The sequence below is a fragment of the Narcine bancroftii genome, chromosome 5 (assembly GCF_036971445.1).
Source record: "Narcine bancroftii isolate sNarBan1 chromosome 5, sNarBan1.hap1, whole genome shotgun sequence".
In the NCBI taxonomy this organism is placed as follows: Eukaryota; Metazoa; Chordata; class Chondrichthyes; order Torpediniformes; family Narcinidae; genus Narcine; species Narcine bancroftii.
In genome coordinates this window covers 40210499-40230525 of record NC_091473.1, presented here as the reverse complement: position 1 = coordinate 40230525, position 20027 = coordinate 40210499, and the positions used below count along the sequence as shown (strand labels likewise).

General features: G+C 40.7%; 1 protein-coding gene and 1 long non-coding RNA gene across 3 annotated transcripts in view; one reads left to right on the top strand and one right to left on the bottom strand.

The window, feature by feature from the left end:
* The window catches only part of LOC138763302 (uncharacterized), a 45686-nt gene that overhangs the window by 19428 nt on the left and 6231 nt on the right, over window positions 1–20027 (top strand). The window contains exon 1 of one of the 2 annotated variants that reach the window (XR_011357478.1): window positions 18445–19321. The exons of the other annotated variant lie outside the window; for it this stretch is intronic. This is a non-coding gene — a long non-coding RNA (uncharacterized lncRNA). Of the gene's footprint in view, window positions 1–18444; window positions 19322–20027 lie in introns of those variants that run through there. 2 annotated transcript variants of the gene reach the window in all.
* Window positions 13544–20027, bottom strand: part of LOC138763296 (inter-alpha-trypsin inhibitor heavy chain H3-like) — a 41819-nt gene continuing 35335 nt past the window's right edge. The window contains exons 18-22 of the mRNA XM_069937188.1: window positions 18964–19077; window positions 17715–17913; window positions 16453–16625; window positions 15582–15693; window positions 13544–15483 (exon numbers count right to left, since the gene is read on the bottom strand). Of these exons, the coding sequence (XP_069793289.1) occupies window positions 15321–15483; window positions 15582–15693; window positions 16453–16625; window positions 17715–17913; window positions 18964–19077 (761 nt within the window). The 3' untranslated portion in view covers window positions 13544–15320. The remainder of the gene's footprint in view (window positions 15484–15581; window positions 15694–16452; window positions 16626–17714; window positions 17914–18963; window positions 19078–20027) is intronic.

Sequence of the window (20027 nt, the reverse complement as noted above, 5' to 3'; positions counted from 1 at the left end):
TGAATAAAAACAGTCATTAACGACTTTCAATGTGATGGCTGAATCTTTCCTGGCTGTGTCCAGCACTACATTGGTGACCCCGTTGAGCCCAGATGACTCTCTGGTCTCAAGAACATGGATCAGGCAGAGATCAATGCTGTTGCCATCAAACTGCCCCCCTTCTGGACCCATCACCCACGTATGCATTTTGGGCAGGCTAAGGCGCAGTTTCAACTGGGGAACATTTCAGCAGATGCCACTATGTTCTACCACGTCGTGAGCATGCTGTACGAAGAAACAGCAGCCAGGGTAGATGATCTAATACACAATCCATCAGCTGAGGGTAAATATCCTGCCCTCAAGATCCTGCTCCTTGGCACTTTCGGGCTCTCCCCTCAGCAGTATGCCTTCAGGCTCCTGCACCTCAACAGGCTTGGGGACCACACACCATTGGCCCTAATAGATGAGATGCTGGTGCTCGTGAAGGATCACAAACCTTGTTTTCTATTCTGTCAGATCTTCCTTGAAAAGATGCCCAGGGGACATCCAACTACTACTGGCAGATGAGGACTTCACAGATCCATGCCGAGTTGCAGCCTGAGCGGACACCCTCTGGTGCACTAAGAGGGAGAATGAAGCAGCCCTCAGTCAGGTTGCATGACCAAGAGCCAGCTGGCCGCAACACTCCCCCAGGCACAAGCTGGAGGAGCACCATTCCACCTGGTGCTTTTACGATCAGCATTGGGGAGTGCAAGCTCATAAGTGCCGACAACCATGTGAATACCAAGGGAAATGACCCGGCCATCCACCGTTGATGGCTGCGACGGCTGGCCACGTGGGCAGCCTCCTTCATGTTACCGACAAGTCCACCAGCTGATGTTTCCTGGTGGACTCAGGAGTGGAGCTGAGTGTTCTGCCCCCCACCGCCCTCAAAACATGCACCAGATCTTGTGGTCCCACCCTGTAAGCAGCCAACGGTTCCGCCATCAAGAACTTCAGTACCCGCGTGGCGCAGATCCAATCAGGAAAGAGAAATTCCACTGGAAGTTCGTGTTAGCCTGAGCGGGTACTGCGTTGTTAGGGGCTGACTTCCTGAGGGCTGTTGGTCGACATTAAGGACAAGAGGCTGGTCAATGCTTGCACTTTCCATTCGGTGCACCTGGACACCACGAGCACCTGCAGGCCCAAGATTGCTGCCATCACCACTTCCATGGATGAGTATTCGAACATACTCCATGAGTTCCCCACCATCCTTAAATCACGATTTAGCACCACCTTAACCCAGCACGGGATATACCACCATAACTCCATGCAGGGCCCCCCACTGCATGCCAAGTCCAGATGACTTCTGCCCCAGAATCTACAGCTGGCAAAGGAGGAGTTTTCCCGGTTGCAGGAGTTGGGGATCATCCATCGCTCGGACAGCACCTGGGTATCCCCTTTCCACATGGTCCCCAAATTCTCTGGGGGCTGGAGACACTGTGGTGATTACTGGCATTTGAACTATGCGACCACATCGGACAGGTACCCAGTTCCACACATTCAAAACTTCTCGGCCAATCTCCATGGCGCGCAAATCTTCTCCAAGGTCGATCTGGTGTGGGGTATCATCAGATCCCGGTCCACCCCGAGGACATCAGCAAGACGGCAATCATCACCCCCTTTGGCCTCTTTGAATTCCTGCGTATGCCTTTTGTCCTCAAGAACACGACCCAGACTTTTCAGCGCCTCATGGACGCAGTGGGTAGGGACTTGGACTTTGTGTTTATCTACCTCGATGATATCTTTATTGCCAGCCAAAACTGAGAAGAGCCCACTTCCATACCCTGTTTGCCCGACTGGCGGAATTTGGCCTCACGGTTAACATGGCCAAGTGCCAGTTTGGCAAGCAGAAGCTGCAGTTCTTGGGACACACCATCTCAGCAGCAGATGCTGTCCTGGCACCAGAGAAGGTCGCAGCCATCCAGCAGTGCCCCAAGCCAACCACCCTCAAGGGCCTGCAGGAGTTCATGGGGATGGTGAATTTTTATCATCAGTTCATCCCCGGCGCAGCCAGGACCATGCGACTGCTGTTCGCTTTGATCGCCGCTAAGGAGAAAATCCTGACCTGGTTGGAGGAGGCAGAGATCGCTTTTACCGCAACAAAGGAGGCCCTCGCCAATGCAATTCCATTGGTGCACCCATGCCCGGAGTCACACATGGTGCTCTCGGTGGATGCCTCAGCCACGGCGGTAGGGGGTATACTCGAGCAGTTCCTCAAAGGACATTGGTGTTCACGGCCTTCTTTAGCAAACAGCTGTGCCCACCAGAGCTCAAGTACAGTGCTTTCAACCGGGACTCCTGGTGCTGTACCTGGCCATCTGGCACTTTTGATACTTTCTGGAGGACAGGCCCTTCATGGTGTTCACAGACCACAAGCTCCACACACAGGCACTCGCGATAGCCAAAGATCCGTGGTCGGCTCGCCAGCAATGCCACCTCTCCTACATGTCGAAGTTCACCACCGACATCTGCCACAGGGCAGGCAAAGACAACATTGTGGCAGATGTGCTCTCTCATCTGGCAATCAATGCTCTTGCCCCTGGCCTTGACTACACACAATTGGCACAGACCCAAAAGCTGGACACAGAGACGCAGGCTCTCCAGACTGCCATCTCTGGCCTCGAGCTCCAGGACTTTCAGTTGCCCAACAATGCTGGTCTGCAACGTCTCCACTGGCTCGCCATGCCGGGTAGTCCCACCTCAGTGGAGGTCGAGGGTTTTTCAGCTTAGTCCACAAACTAGCCCACCCCTCGGCGAAGACTTCGGTGCTAATGGTGGCAGAGTGGTTTGTGTGGCACGGGCTTAAAAAGGAGGTGGCTGAGATGGCGAGGAACTGCACCAGGTGCCAGGCCTCCAAGGTCCACTGGCATATGCAGGCCCCAATCCAGCAATTCAACCTGGCAGTGCGGAGATTTCACCACATCCATGTTGACATTGTAGGCCCCCTGCCAGTGTCCAGGGAAGCGCGTTACCTCCTCACAATAGTCGATCAGACCACGAGATGACCAGAGGCCATTCTCATCAAAGAGGCTTCAAGAAAAACGTGTGCCAGAAACCTAGTCAGTCATTGGATCACTAGGTTCAGAGTCCCAGCGCACATCACCAGTGACTGGGGCACCCAGTTCACCCCAGCACTCTGGGATCAGCTGGCGAACCTCCTGGGGGTTAAATTCCACCACACCACAGCCTACCACCCACAAGCAAATGGTTTAGTTGAGAGGTTTCATCATCATATGAAAACCACCCTCATGGCTCACCTCACCAGCCTAGGCTGGGCAGACGGACTGCCCTGGGTCCTCCTCGGCATTAGAACAGCACCCAAGGAGGACCTATAGGCGTCTTCTGTGGAACTGGTCTACAGCGCACCGCTCTCGCTGCCCGGTTTACATATTACCAGTTGAAAACTTATTTAAAAGATAAATTGGGAAATAGCTTGAGATTACCAGAAAGTAGCAGCTATGAATATTTAATCACAGACACAATGATAATTAAAACATTTATTACCAACATGTACATCAAATTGAAATATAAGAAAGAGGATGAAACAAAGCATAAAGCAAAACAAAGTTGGGAAAAAGATTTAAACATAGAGATAAAGAACAAAACATGGGAGAAGTTATGTATAGGAACAATGAGGAACATGATAAATACTAGATTATGTATGATACAATATAACTGGCTACATAGATTATATGTTACTCCTCAGAAATTAAAAGAGTGGGACCCAACATCATCGGATCGATGCTTTCGTCGTAAACAAGAGACTGGAACAACGTTACACGCAACTTGGACATGTTCAAAAGTGAAAACTTTCTGGGAAGATCTAGACCTAATATTAAACAAAATCACAAAAAAATAATATATCGAAAGATCCAAAAAAATTTCTGTTAAATTATATATGAAACAAAAAATTATGACTAAAATTAGACAGAGCCCAAATAAGATTTATTATGAGAGCACTAGCAATAGCAAAAAAAATGTATTATGACAACCTGGAAAATGGAAACAAGCCTTAAAATACAACAATGGTAAACAGAAATAAACAAGAGTATTTCATTAGAAAATATTACATACAATCTGAAAGACAAGTGTACATTATTTGAACATATTTGGGAACCATACATAAAATATGTCAGATAATGCCGACCACAAACCTTCATCTCTTAAAACGACATTTACATGAGCACAATAAGATTTAAATATGTGAAAGTGGACAATACAACTGTTTTGTTTTTTGTTATTTCTTTGTTTTATGTGTTTTATTATTTATTGGTTTTTGAAGAAGGGGGTTGGAGAGGGGGAGAGGGATGAAAGGGGGTAAGGGGGGAAGAGGAAATATCACTGTGTATATATTAGTGATGATCATTTGTGAATGTTATTGATATGATTCATAATGCAAGAAATTAAAAAAAATTAAGTAAGAGTTTTGAACATTGAATATAAAGCAAGAATAATATCTGACCATTCTCCATTGTTGATTGAATTGGAATGTACTGAAAAAAAATCCGATCAGTATATAGATGGAGATTAAACTGTTTATTATTGAAAAGGGAAGATTTTTACGTTCAATAGAAGATAAGTTTATTATTTGGGATGTGTTAAAAGCTTATCTACAAGGACAAGTTATAAACTATACTTCAAAAATTAAAAAGGACTATATGAAAGATGTAGATAAATTAGAAAAAGAAACAACAGTATTGGAAAAATAAATTTAAAAGTCATCATCAGAGGATGAATTTAGATGTTTAATTAACAAGAAATTACAATATAATACATGTTGACTTATAGAACAGCGAAAATTATATTACAATATAAACAAATATTATCTAGGAGAAAGATCTCACAAAGTTTTAGCTTGGCAATTAAAAGCAGACAGACTTCTAGAATGATTAATGCAATACAATGAGATAATAATAAAGTGACATTTAAACCACAAGAAATAAATGAAAATTTTAAGGAATTTTACGAAAAATTATATACATCTGAATCATTACAGGATGAAACTGTTATAGATGATTATTTGTCACAAATAATATTACTGAAACTAACTGAGACAGACAAAGATGATTTGGATAGACCTTTTACTGAGGAAGAGTTTATGAAGCACTTAATTGTTTAAAAAATAATAAATCTGGAGAAGATGGATTTCCAGTTTAATTTTATAAAGAATTTAAAGATTTTATAATTCCTCTATTTATGAAGGTAATAGACAAACTTTTAGATTGTATATTCTTCCAGAAATTTTTTCAACAGTGATAATTATGGCTATTCCTAAAAAAGACAAAGACCTATTAACACCAGCTTCATATAGACCTTCTTCTTTGGCTTGGCTTCGCGGACAAAGATTTATGGAGGGGGTAAATGTCCACGTCAGCTGCAGGCTCGTTTGTGGCTGACAAGTCCGATGTGGGACAGGCAGACACGGTTGCAGCGGTTGCAGGGGAAAATTGGTTGGTTGGGGTTGGGTGTTGGGTTTTTCCTCCTTTGCCTTTTGTCAGTGAGGTGGGCTCTGTGGTCTTCTTCAAAGGAGGTTGCTGCCCGCCAAACTGTGAGGCGCCAAGATGCACGGTTTGAGGTGATATCAGCCCACTGGCGGTGGTCAATGTGGCAGGCACCAAGAGATTTCTTTAGGCAGTCCTTGTACCTTTTCTTTGGTGTACCTCTGTCACGGTGGCCAGTGGAGAGCTCGCCATATAACACGATCTTGGGAAGGCGATGGTCCTCCACTCTGGAGACGTGACCCACCCAGCGCAGCTGGATCTTCAGCAGCGTGGACTCGATGCTGTTGACCTCTGCCATCTCGAGTACTTCGACGTTAGGGATGAAAGTGCTCCAATGAATGTTGAGGATGGAGCGGAGACAACGCTGGTGGAAGCGTTCTAGGAGCCGTAGGTGATGCCGGTAGAGGACCCATGATTCGGAGCCAAACAGGAGTGTGGGTATGACAACGGCTCTGTATACGCTTATCTTTGTGAGGTTTTTCAGTTGGTTGTTTTTCCAGACTCTTTTGTGTAGTCTTCCAAAGGCACTATTTGCCTTGGCGAGTCTGTTGTCTATCTCGTTATCGATCCTTGCATCTGATGAAATGGTGCAGCCGAGATAGGTAAACTGGTTGACCGTTCTGAGTTTTGTGTGCCCGATGGAGATGTGGGGGGGGCTGGTAGTCATGGTGGGGAGCTGGCTGATGGAGGACTTCAGTTATCTTCAGGCTGACTTCCAGGCCAAACATTTTGGCAGTTTCCGCAAAGCAGGACGTCAAGCGCTGAAGAGCTGGCTCTGAATGGGCAACTAAAGCGGCATCGTCTGCAAAGAGTAGTTCACGGACAAGTTTCTCTTGTGTCTTGGTGTGAGCTTGCAGGCGCCTCAGATTGAAGAGACTGCCATCCATGCGGTACCGGATGTAAACAGCGTCTTCATTGTTGGGGTCTTTCATGGCTTGGTTCAGCATCATGCTGAAGAAGATTGAAAAGAGGGTTGGTGCGAGAACACAGCCTTGCTTCACGCCATTGTTAATGGAGAAGGGTTCAGAGAGCTCATTGCTGTATCTGACCCGACCTTGTTGGTTTTCGTGCAGTTGGATAATCATGTTGAGGAACTTTGGGGGGCATCCGATGTGCTCTAGTATTTGCCAAAGCCCTTTCCTGCTCACGGTGTTGAAGGCTATTTCAGTGTTAAATGTTGATTATAAAATTATAGCAAAGATATTAGAAAATAGAATTAATGATTTTCTTCCTTAATTAATAAATATGGATCAAGTGGGTTTTGTTAAAAATATACAAACTTCTGAAAATATAGTAAGGTTATTAAGTATAAATCATTTAGCACAGAAGGAAAAGGATTTAAGTGTAGCAGTTGCAGTGGATGCAGAAAAAGCTTTTGATAAGTTAGAATAGGATTTTATATTTAAGGTTTTAAGTAAATTTGGTTTTGGATCAAATTTTGTAAATTTGATTAAAGCTCTTTATAAAAATCCTAAGGCTAAATTAATAACTAATGGACAGATATCTCAATCATTTAATTTGACTAGATCAAGCAGACAGAAATGTCCCTTATCTCCAGCTTTGTTTGCTTTGGCTATAGAACCTCTTGTACAAAGGATTCATATAGACCAGCAATTGAAAGGGGGTTTGTAGAAAATCAAACCTAATATGAGATTAATTTATTTGCAGATGATGTGTTAGTATTTTTATCTCAACCACAATTATCATTACCTAGATTTTATAAACAATTGATAGATTATTGAAGAGTTTCAGGATATAAAATAAATTGGGATAGAAGTGAGGTAATGGAATTAGTACAAGGTGATTATTCATAATGTTAAAAAGATATTTAATTTAAATGGATGAATTGATTAAGTTCTTAGTATACATACAGATAATAATTTGAAAAAAATATTTATAAATTAATTTATATTCCATTATTTAAGAAAATAAAGGAAGATTTTTAAAAGTGGGTAAATTTATCTACAACTTTATTTGAAAGAGTTAATTGTATTAAAATAAATATTTTCTGATAATTCAATATTTATTCCAGACTTTACCTATTTCCATACCTCAAAGCTTTTTTAGGATTTAAATAAACAAGTTAAGAAATATCTTTGGAAAACGAAAATGGCAAGAAAATATTTAGAAAAATTAATATGGAAATATGAATTAGGTGGATTACAGCTTCCTAATTTTAAGAATTATTATAAATCAGCACAATTAAGATTTATTGTTTATTTATTTGGGAAAGGTAAACCATCATGGAGGAAATTGAATTAAATAAGATCCAAGAAACTACTTCTGAGGAATTTATTTACAAATGGGAACCAATGTAATTGACTACTGAGAGATTCTCCATTATTGAAGCATTGGAGTAAAATCAAATTAGAAAATGATGGAAATCTTTTGTCATTAAAAATGCCATTGATTAATCCTCTTAATTTTTTCAAAAGGTAATCATTTTTTGAATATTTGGAATAATAAAGGAATTTCTAAAATAGAATATTGTTATGAAAATGGTAGATTGATTGATTAATTAAAACTAAATATGATATTCCACGTAATACACATTTTTGCTATTTTCAATTAAGAGCTTATTTAAGAAACTAGGATCTGATATGGTTTTAAAAGATCCTACAGATTTAGAACAGTTAATTGTTGATGGAATGGTTAAAAAATTATCTCAATAGCATACAAGAAAAAAAACCCCAAATTAGGTTTGTTTAAGTCGAAAGAAAAATGGGAACAAGATTTAAAGATATCAATAGATCAACAAATTTGGCAAGATTTATGTAAATAAATTATATCTAATACAATTAATGTAAGATATAGATACTTCATTATAATTTTGTACATCAGTTATATATCACACCTCAGAAATTGAATAGATGGAAATCAAATACATCAGATCAATGTTTTAGATGTGGAGAAGATATTGGAATCTTTATTCATTCTACATGGTCTTGTTTAAAAGTTAAACCTTTTGGATTTCCATTAGTAAGTTTTTATGACAGGTTACAGGTGTTGTTTTTCCACTAATTCCTGAATTATTGTTGATGGGAAATCTTGAAAATATAACATCTGGCAAGGAGCCAGATGTCATGGTCCATGTGGCAACCATTGACATCGATAGGAGTAGGGATGAGGTCTTGAAGAAGGAATGTTGGGAACTAGGAAATAAATGATCTCTATCAGATTTTCAATTGAAATTTGTTAAATTAGCTTTGGTGATAGCAGGGAAGTGTATTGCAGTTACTTGGAAATCAGATGTTACATCGACATTAGGAAGATGGCATACAGAGATTCAAAGTTCTAGTCCTTTAGAAAAAAAATGCATATAATCTGAGGGGTAAATACCCTGTACTTTTACTGATTTGGAGCCTGTATGCTCGAACAATAGGATTAAAATTATAAATAATTCCTTCGAGTCCTCCAGACCAGTGAAGTCTTCCCTTAAAATTAGTAACTTTTTTTAGAAGAATGTTTCTTTTAGATCTTTGACCGTCTTCCGAAGTAATCCAATTTAACATGTAACTAACTATGTTATTAGATATTTTAGTAATTACTTTTTTTTAGTAGCGGTAGTAGGGGTTAGGGTGGGAGGTAGGGATTAGTTGGGGCTTAGATGGTTATTTTTAAAAATTATTTCATATTTTATCTTTCTTTTCTTTTTTTTATATAAACGAACATGTATCTATATGTTTTATAACAAAGTGATTTCTCTTTGGCTTGGCTTCGCGGACGAAGATTTATGGAGGGGGTAAAAAGTCCACGTCAGCTGCAGGCTCGTTTGTGGCTGACAAGTCCGATGCGGGACAGGCAGACACGATTGCAGCGGTTGCAAGGGAAAATTGGTTGGTTGGGGTTGGGTGTTGGGTTTTTCCTCCTTTGCCTTTTGTCAGTGAGGTGGGCTCTGCGGTCTTCTTCAAAGGAGGTTGCTGCCCGCCAAACTGTGAGGCGCCAAGATGCACAGTTTGAGGCGTTATCAGCCCACTGGCGGTGGTCAATGTGGCAGGCACCAAGAGATTTCTTTAGGCAGTCCTTGTACCTTTTCTTTGGTGCACCTCTGTCACGGTTGCCAGTGGAGAGCTCGCCATATAACAGGATCTTGGGAAGGCGATGGTCCTCCATTCTGGAGACGTGACCCATCCAGCGCATCTGGATCTTCAGCAGCGTGGACTCGATGCTGTCGACCTCTGCCATCTCGAGTACTTCAACATTAGGGGTGTAAGCGCTCCAATGGATGTTGAGGATGGAGCGGAGACAACGCTGGTGGAAGCGTTCTAGGAGCCGTAGGTGGTGCCGGTAGATGACCCATGATTCGGAGCCGAACAGGAGTGTGGGTATGACAACGGCTCTGTATACGCTTATGATTTTACTAATTGTCATATATGTGTTAATTTTAAATAAAATATTCAAAAAGATAAGATCTTTGATTTTAAGGTAGGAAGGGTTAATGGAGACAGCAACTAGGGCAGTAGATTGCTCTGATGGCAGGATGTGGGAAATCTGGAGCAGCACAATTGTCCCTGATGACTACACCTGCAAGAGATGCATTCAGCTGCAGCTCCTGGGAGACTGTGTTAAGGAACTGGATCTGGAGCTGAATGAACTCAAGATCATTCAGGAGGCAGACAGTTATAAAGGGGAGCTTCAGGGAGACAGTCACCCCTAAAAGGCAGGAGACAGGTAACTGGATGACTGTTAGGAGTAGGAAGGAGGAAAGGCAGATAGTGCAGGACACCGCTGTGGCCATTCCCCTCAACAACAAGTATACCATTTTGGATACTGTTGTGGGGGATGATCTTCCAGGGACAAGTTGTGGTGGTCACATCTCTGCCACAGAGGCTGGCCCCTTGGTTCAGAAGGGAAAGGGGAGAAGAGGAATGCTATAGTAATTGGGGACTCATTGGTTAAGAGAGCAGATAGGAGGTTTGTTGAATGAAATTGCGGTTCCCAGATGGTATGTTGCCTCCCAGGTGCCAGGGTCAGGGATGTCTCTGATCAAGTTCATAGCAGGAGGAGGGCAAGGAGCCAGATGTCATGGTCCATGTGGCAACCATTGACATCGATAGGAGTAGGGACAAGGTCTTGAAGAAGGAATGTTGGGAACTAGGAAATAAATTAAAAAGCAGGAAATCAAGGGTGGTAATCCCAGGACTGCTGCCCTTGCCATGCACCAGAGAGGGTAGGAAACAAAAGTTGTGGCAAAGAAGAATGCATGGCTGAAGATTTGGTGCAGAGGCCAGGGGTTTAGATTTGTGGATCATTGGGATCTCTTCTGGGGAAGGTCTGACCTGTACAAAAAGGATGGGTTGCACCTGAACTGGAGGGGGACCAATATCCTGGCAGGCAGGTTTGCTCGAGCTGTTGGGGAGGATTTAAACTAGTTTGGCAGGGGGGTGGGAATCAGAATGTGACTGTAGAGATTAGGGAAGGACAAAAGCTTGATGCTACATGTTCTGAATTGGTGATGAAGGACAGGCAGGGGCAAAACATAAATGTAGCCAGTTAGAAGGGTTGGAATGTGTCTATTTCAACACTGGGAGTATTAGGAATAAAGGGGATGAACTTAGAGCATACATCAGTGCATGGAAATATGATGTTGTAGCCATTACTGAAACTTGGCTGGAGGAAGGGCTAGATTGGCTGATGCAGGTATCTGGGTTTAGGTGTTTTAAAAGGAATAGGATGGGAGGTAGAAAAGAGGGGGGTTGAGTAGCATTACTGGTCAGGGATAGTATAATGGTGATAGAAAAGGGGGATGCTGCAGAGGAAGTGCCCACTGAGTTGATGTGGGTAGAAGTCTGAAATAGGAAGGGAGCTATCACTGTGCTCAGAGTAGTCTATAGGACCCCAAATAGCCCTCATGACATGAAGGAGCAGGTAATTAGGCAGATTTTGGAATGGTTTCGGAAATACAGGGTTGTAGTTATGAGTGATTTCAACTTCCCTAATATTGACTGGTACCTCCTGATTGCAAGAGAGATAGATGGGGCTGAATTTGTCAGGTGTGTTCAAGAAGGATTCCTGACAGTGTATGTGGACCAGCCGATGAGAAGAGAGGCCAAACTGGATCTGGTTCTGGGGAATGAATCTGGTCAGGTGGTGGACCTCTCGGTGGTGGAGCATTTGATGAGAGTGACCACAATTCCCTTAGCTTCAGCATACCCATGGAAAAGGATAAAAACAGACATAATGGGAAAGTGCTTAACTGGGGAATTGCTAATTATGAAGTGATGAAGCAGGAATTAGAAAGAATAAACTGGAAACAGATGTTCAAGGATGAAAGCATGGAAGTAATGTGGAGGAAGTTTAGGGGCCACTTGTGCTGCGTTCAAGATTGGTTTGTCCCACTGGGACAAAGAAAAAATGGTAGGGTAAAGGTACCGTGGCTGACAAAACAGGTGAGGCAGCTGGTCAAGAGGAAGAAGGAAGCATACATTAGATATCTTTGGCTTGGCTTCGCGGATGAAGATTTATGGAGGGGGTAAATGTCCACATCAGCTGCAGGCTCGTTTGTGGCTGACAAGTCCGATGCGGGACAGGCAGACACGATTGCAGCGGTTGCAGGGGAAAATTGGTTGCTTGGGGTTGGGTGTTGGGTTTTTCCTCCTTTGCCTTTTGTCAGTGAGGTGGGCTCTGCGGTCTTCTTCAAAGGAGGTTGCTGCCCGCCAAACTGTGAGGCGCCAAGATGCACGGTTTGAGGCGATATCAACCCACTGGCGGTGGTCAATGTGGCAGGCACCAAGAGATTTCTTTAGGCAGTCCTTGTACCTTTTCTTTGGTGCACCTCTGTCACGGTGGCCAGTGGAGAGCTCACCATATAACATGATCTTGGGAAGGCGATGGTCCTCCATTCTGGAGACGTGACCCACCCAGCGCAGCTGGATCTTCAGCAGCGTGGACTCGATGCTGTCGACCTCTGCCATCTCGAGTACTTCGACGTTAGGGATGAAAGCGCTCCAATGAATGTTGAGGATGGAGCGGAGACAACGCTGGTCGAAGCGTTCTAGGAGCCGTAGGTGATGCCGGTAGAGGACCCATGATTCGGAGCCGAACAGGAGTGTGGGTATGACAACGGCTCTGTATACGCTTATCTTTGTGAGATTTTTCAGTTGGTTGTTTTTCCAGACTCTTTTGTGTAGTCTTCCAAAGGCGCTATTTGCCTTGGCGAGTCTGTTGTCTATCTCGTTGTCGATCCTTGCATCTGATGAAATGGTACAGGGCTCATGAAAAATATATGGTAGCCAGAAAGGAGCTTAAGAAAAGACTTAGGAGAGCTCAAGGTGGGTATGAGAATGCCTTGGCATGTAGGATTAAGGAGAACCCCAAGGATTACAAATTTAAAACTGCGGAATACAGGGGCAAATTAAAGAAAAAGGTGCCTTTGTCCCAAACATTATGGAGGGCACTGTATCTATAGACAACTGATTTCTATGGTTCTATGACCCCTTCATGTTCATATGTTTATCTAGAAGCTTTTTAAATGCTTCTATTGTATCTGCTAAAGTTCTTTATTAATCTCAACTAAAGTATATCTTCTCTATTGTTTTCAAGTATAAACAAGGTATATTTCCCATTGCAAATATTAAGATGATGTACATTAGCATGGATTGCAATTATTTTCTCTCTATAAATTTATGGCTTCACTGAACAATATGGTTAAAAAAATCAAGACACCCAAAATAAATCCTTGCTAATTGCTCAGCTTAACTTTTGCCTTTCTAAATGTTCCTAAGATTGGAGAGAAATTGCTTGCACTAAAATGTGTGAAAATATTAGCTGTCACTGATATGTACAGTACTTAAATCCATTGACTCCAAGAGTATTCAGTTAGTTGCTTGATATAATTGGTGGGGAGGGTCTTAAACTGCAAAAAACATTATGTAAATACAAGATTTGTTTTTCTTTGATCTCTTTGAAAATGGAATGCAACGTTCAGACTTTCACTCCAAGATAACATTTCTAAACAGCTTTAAAAAATTAATGTTACGCCATTTCACTCTTGAATTTTCTCCTTATTTTAAAACATTGAATGATAGGCAAATATAAGCTTTATTGTTCACTTTCATGGATTTTTTTTCCACTTTCCATATTAATTTGTGATTCATACATGTAAGATTCTTCCCACTTTCACTTACATTACAGAAATAAAATAAGTTTCTCTGCTTTTGTGGTCCTTTGTTTTCTTTCAAGATGATAGAGTGTACCAAGTGAAAAGGAAATGTTAAAGCAAAATTGTGACTGACAATTAGATGACACTGTGTGGATGTAAAGGAGTGAAAAGGAATGTCAGAGAAGAAGAATCAATAATCAAACATGCAATTTGAATTGTAACTCAAAAATGAAGGCAGTTCATCAGACTGCATTTAAGTGAAATGTAGGTCACTAAATCTAAAGCTTGTCAGATAAATGATGTCTTGAAAAGTTTTGGAATATAGGAGTCATTTGAACAGAAGATCAGAAACCACAAAAGGAACTGCAAATGCACAATTATTGAAATTGAAATTGAAAGAAAACATTTATTGTATTCATTCCATTGTGTAAGAGTGTCTATTCCTGAATTACACATTAATCTTGACTGTGCACAGATTCTTTATTTATGTAAAGCAGTACTAGTACCAGAGTTTGGCATTTCCCAAAGCACACAGCTAATTTGTTGAAGTATGAAAGCATAGTGCTTAGTCTTCTGTCTCACAGCTCAAGTGATCCATACTTAATCGTGACCTCAGGTGCTGTATGTGTAGAGTTTGCATGTTCTCCCTTTGTTGCCATCTAGAGTCCTCCCACCGTCCAAATACCTACTCGAGGTAGGTATGTGGAAAACAAAGCAAAGGGAATATGATTAACATGTGAGAGAGAATAAATTGCAGGAATACAAGGAAATAATGAAAGACAAATAGTCCCAAGGGATTAATCTTCTGGGAGCCAATGGACCAAAAAGCTTCCTTCTGTATCATAATAGGCAAGTAAGCACCAGATGCATTGTTCAGTGTTCCCTTTGGAGCTCAGTAAATCAAAAGTTTCTTCTTCTATCAAAAACAACTGCAACCAACCTCTTTCTACTGGATCTCAGGATTTTTCCAATGATATATTCAAACTGGAGTTACCCTTACAAAAAAATGTGTGGCTTTCCTTCACTATGGTGAGCTCTGCTGAAACTTCTTCCTCCATTTATTACCATTACTGAAGCTGTAATAGCCTCTGCTCTGATTCTCTGCCTCTGGGGCCATTAGTATTGTGTCAAAGTTGCTATTGAATTAAACCAGGAAATTTGCCAGATTCCATTCCTTAAATCCTTCACACCAAGTTTCTAGGCCATCAGACCATAAGATGCAAGAGTAGAATTATGCAATTCAGTTCATTGAGACTACTCTGCCATTCACATCATGGCTGATGAATTTTTCCTCTCAACTCCATTCTCCTGCCTTCTCCCCAATGAGCTCAATCTATACCAACATGTTATTGTTTGAATACACAATGGCATCTTTTCAGACAATTGGTAGCCATGCTGTTTTAATTTCTGAATGAGAATTGGAGCCCACCTTGAACAAAGACACACAATGGTAAAGTTAGCTGTATGTGATGAAGCAGAAGCTTTTGTGTTAGAACTGGGATTTGTACATGGGCATCAAAGTATGATCCTGTGTCTGTAACAAGTTGCTTGACGTTCAACGACTAAATCTGAAGCTTCCATTATAAATGAAAGGGAGATTTATAACTGAAAAAGAGGAATAGTGTGCATCAGTGTGATTTATAAGATGTAATAATTCAACAATAAAGGCAAGAAAGGGATGCTGAAGGGATACATTTTCACCAGTTAATATCAAGTCTTGGATAAATAGAATCAAATAATGAAGAAACAATATAGTCAGTGGGAGTTCCATCGATGAATCCTTTTCCATTGTTGTGAACAAACCAACATGGAACTTTGGTGCCTTGCTTTAGATTGTTCCTGTAATCTTTCTGGGACCCCCTGGAAATCAGGATTAAAAATGTAAGCAAGAAGTTCATAGAAGTTTAAAAATATTGTATCAGACAAATTAGTGGTGTTCATTATCTTAGATTTTATACCTTGTGACTTTGAGTTTGTGACTCTTTACGATCATTGTTGCAACAGGTTTGCCTTGATTTAAGCCAGGACGAATGTTATAGATCTCATGATTCACTCCATGATAAAACTGGCCTGCATCAGAGTAAAAGAAAATTAATTTAACTAAAAAATTATTTAAAAGCATCAGTTTAGGGGATAATGATCTTTTATTTGATTTTATCTGAGAGGAAGGCATTCTGATGGTGATCTGTAAATGCTGTAATCTGAAACAAAAAAATAAATCAGCAGGCTAAGTAATATCTATGGAGGCAGAGAGAGTTTGGGTTAAGACTCTGAACCTGGACTGGGAATGTAAAGGTAAGGTAGCCAGAAATAAAGAGGTGAGGGGGTGGCTGAGTCAGAGGCTGGTAGGTGATTGATGACCCCAGATGAGGGGAAAGGTGGGGGGTAGGGGGGATGATGGACTCATGGTACCATATAGGGGTGGGTAATGAGGCTAGGTAATGAGTGGTGGTGGGGATGGAGAAGATAGGATGGGATAGATGAGCAAAGGATGTGAGACCTTGGGTGGACAGGTGGGAGTGGTAAAGATAGGGGAGATGGGTTACCTGGAACGGAAAAATTCAAATGCCAGTGCGTTGGTGGCTACCTATGTGGAAAATGAGGTGCTGTTCTTCCAGTTTCCATTTGGCCTTAACATGGAGGTGGAGAAGGCCAAGGACAAATTGTAACAATAGCGAGCAATGTGATATTCACAGTTATTATAGACATAAATTGTTTGTCAGAGGATTATTTTTAAACAAAGGAATTTTTAAGCTCACTTCAGTATCAGACCAGCACTAGAACTGCTTCTAGTGCTGCCCAGAGTTGACGTGTGAATTATCCACATACCCAGTAATCCATGGGTCATATTTGAGAACCTGTGGCTGTCAAGTGTATAAAATCCCAGGAAGTCTCTGTGTTGAGGATGCTTTCTCCAGACATGATGCAACACAATAACAAATGTGGCATCACCTCCCATTGTCACTGTGAGATTCCTTTCTTTCATGATCAAGAGTGAGAAGCTATGAAATAAATACAACATATTAGGCTGTGTTTGCATTGATCTCCTGAATACTGAATGAGTAGAAGCAAAGCTTTCAACACTGTCTATTTCAATGATCTATTTCATTTTACCCTTTAATAGAAAGGCAATGCTTGAAACCCTAGTCAATGAGTAGTCAGTAATGGATAGCATTCTGATTGGTCCTTGTCATCATGATGGACCAATTAGTTGTGCCCGCAGAGATCCAACTCTCCCCTCAGTGGATTGCTGCCCAGTTTTACTCTTCCTTATCACAGGTCACTGGCCATCCTGCATCAACCTCTCCATGAAACAACTATGACAACAAGCATCTCTAAAGTAACAGTTACCTCGCTGGAGAATTATTACATCATGTTGTACTGTACCATGGGGGTAAAACAAGGCAATTGAGCTTGACAATGAAGTTAAAGGACAGAGGCTCAGAATTTATGCCCTTGCATCTATATCCATTCACCATTTGCAGCAATGAAAAGTTAGAGGGTGGAAAAGACCAAAAATGAACAAGGAAGGAAGGTCTTTAGAGTAGGAAGAGGAAGCAAAGTATATTAACGATGATTTTAAATGAAGTTTTGCTAAATCATGGTAATTAACCTGTGGGCAACTGAGCAGTAGTGTGGTGGAGGAGGAAACTAGCTTTCATAGTGGATGAAAACATATCACTGTCAAATATGATTTCAAAGTTACAAAGAGCTTAGCTCAGCTCCCGGTAGGAATGTTGACCCCAGTGAGTTAGGGGCTAAAGGCGATGGGTTGAATCTTAACTTGCTCAGGCCCACCACTTAAATCCAGTGATGGTTTTCTACCTGTCCACCAACGATGCTGACCTGTAATGCAGGCATAAAATAAGCTAACTTTCATCAGCATTTCTGCTTTGGAATCTTTTTCTATACCTATTATCATGGATTTACATCAACATTTCCAAAGTTAGATCAAAAGTAGCATCAATCAAAGTTGTAGAAATTAGTAGTTGCTTTGCAAGGAACTTTGTAAGAATGAGAAGTATGGCTAAATTTCTCTTTGCATTACCACTGTTTCCTGAAACATTGCTTTGTTATCATGTAAATCACACCTCGGCTTTGTTATAGATGCTGTTGCAGACCACGGGAAAATCATTTTCTCTTTTCCATGAAAGACTGTGATCGTTTGAGTCGATATTTCAATTTTTATATCCATGTTGTTGTTTAAAATTCCAAATTTTCCAAAGTAGGTATTTGATATGTTGTTTGTGTTTATTTTGTTTCCTATCAACTCACCATTTACCACAAAACCTTGAAGTAAATTGAAGAATACATGAATTAGTGTTAATCAGTTGTAACAATGAGAAATTAAAATCCATTTAATCATCTTACCACAGCACAGAATTATGATGGAAGACCTCAACAAAAGAGAATTTCTGCATGAACGCAAGGCAATTAATTCATAAATCAAGGAAATATAGAAAGGCTATAGATAGGACTGGGCAGATCGTTGGCAGATACAATTTAATGTTCAGAAATGTGAAGAGAGAATAGAATAAAAGTAAGTAGCTTGTTAAAAATAGCAGGACTGAAAAAAAAATGTTTAAAAGTTATATCTTAACTTAACAGAGTCATATACCCACAAGGTATCCCATTCTGGACAATACATTTAGGAAAGATGTAAAGCATTTTAGATTCAAAAGAAATTACCAAAATTCATGGCAGAAATAAGAAATAGATGGCAGAAGCTGGGGTTTTCTTGCAAGAGATGTTGAGATCATAACTAATAGAGCTATTTAAAATTAACAGAATGAGTCAAGAGAAACTGCTCCCATTGCTGGAGGGATCAAGAATCAGGATAAAAGGAATGAATGTGATTGGCAAGAAAATGAAAAAGTATTATATGGCTTATTTTAAAGTTGAATAAGTAAATGGCTTTGAGAATGCAACACGAAGGAGAGCAGTGAAGGAAGAGTAGACAGGTATTTGAAAAGAAAAATTCGAGAAGCCCATTGGAGTGAGGCCAATGTTCTTCTCAGCATGAACTCCATAGGCTAAATGTTCTCCTTTTGTATGATAGCTATTCTGTGAGGAAAAAATGCATAGTCAAATCCTAGCTGGATTGGACATGACTGAAAAGTGACCCAACACTTCAAAGGGTCAGTGATCTTGATTTTGTCTGTCATTCACTGCAGATAACAATTGTAATGTTTTCCTTCCTGTCTTACTTTAACACCCCAAAATTTGCTGTAACAAGGCAGCCTTACAGACACCATTCACTGATGGCGCACCTTGGTGTGCTGATAATCCATGGCTATGTTTCCCTTTCTTGTGCCAGGTTAAGCGATGATGTCGACCTACCTGTATATGGATCCGAGATCAGATTTAGAAATGAACCGGGCTTCCCATCAACATTGAAGCAAACAGCATCATTGTGGTTGTTGGTCGAAATGACAAAATGAGGATCGCTGTCAACTTCAAAAAAATTGTTAAAGATTTAGAACATTTAACTTATTGCTATATTTTCATAAAATAAGATTTGAGTCCATGGCATTTCAACTTCACATATTTTTGAAAGCAAGCTAATAATTTCCTGTTGCTATCATATTTGAATATGACAATTAATCTGGGTTTAAAAACAAGTAGAGCACTTCGTGAAATACATCGGAAGATAAGGCCTTTAAATTATTGGACTTGTTCCTGCATTATGCTCAGAAAGGTCAGTATTTATCTGCAAAATAATATTATATGTTGTAGTCATATTCACACAACATATCTCACACTTGAAACAATGAAACTCTGTAGACTGTAGTAAAGTTTGTTTTAGGAAGGGAATCACATTGAATCATGTTGAATCAGAATTAGTGGCATTACATATGTGAGCATCTCCTTTCCTTAAAATGTTGAGCCATATTATAGGGGTGGGAGTTTTGAGCTGATGATAAGGGAGTGAATTTGCAGTTGCTTTCTGGTATCTCATCCAAAAAGCATCTCTTCACACATGCACCAATAATCTAATTATCTGCAACTTTTTTAAAAAAACTACATGCACACAAACTTACTGCTTCAGCAATTTGACACATGTGGGCATACTCTTTCCAACAAAGTGGCAATCAATTTTGGTTCATATTCGCTTCCTATTGCAGCAGGGTTGAAGTTAATTGCACAAAGAACGGAAACTGGGACGGTCTGATCTGTATAGCTTAGTTACAGTGCTTTTGGAAAATAAAAGATCAGAGCAATTTACCAATCAATAATCCACATTAAACATATTACTCAACAATGTGTCAGCCATTTGATCTTGGATTTTTAATAATAGAGCACATTGTAACTTTTTTTAAATTGTGAAACTATAAACACTGCAAAACCACATATCAGTTCTTCTTTCAGCAAATTTATTATAATTAATTCTGTCCTAAAAATAT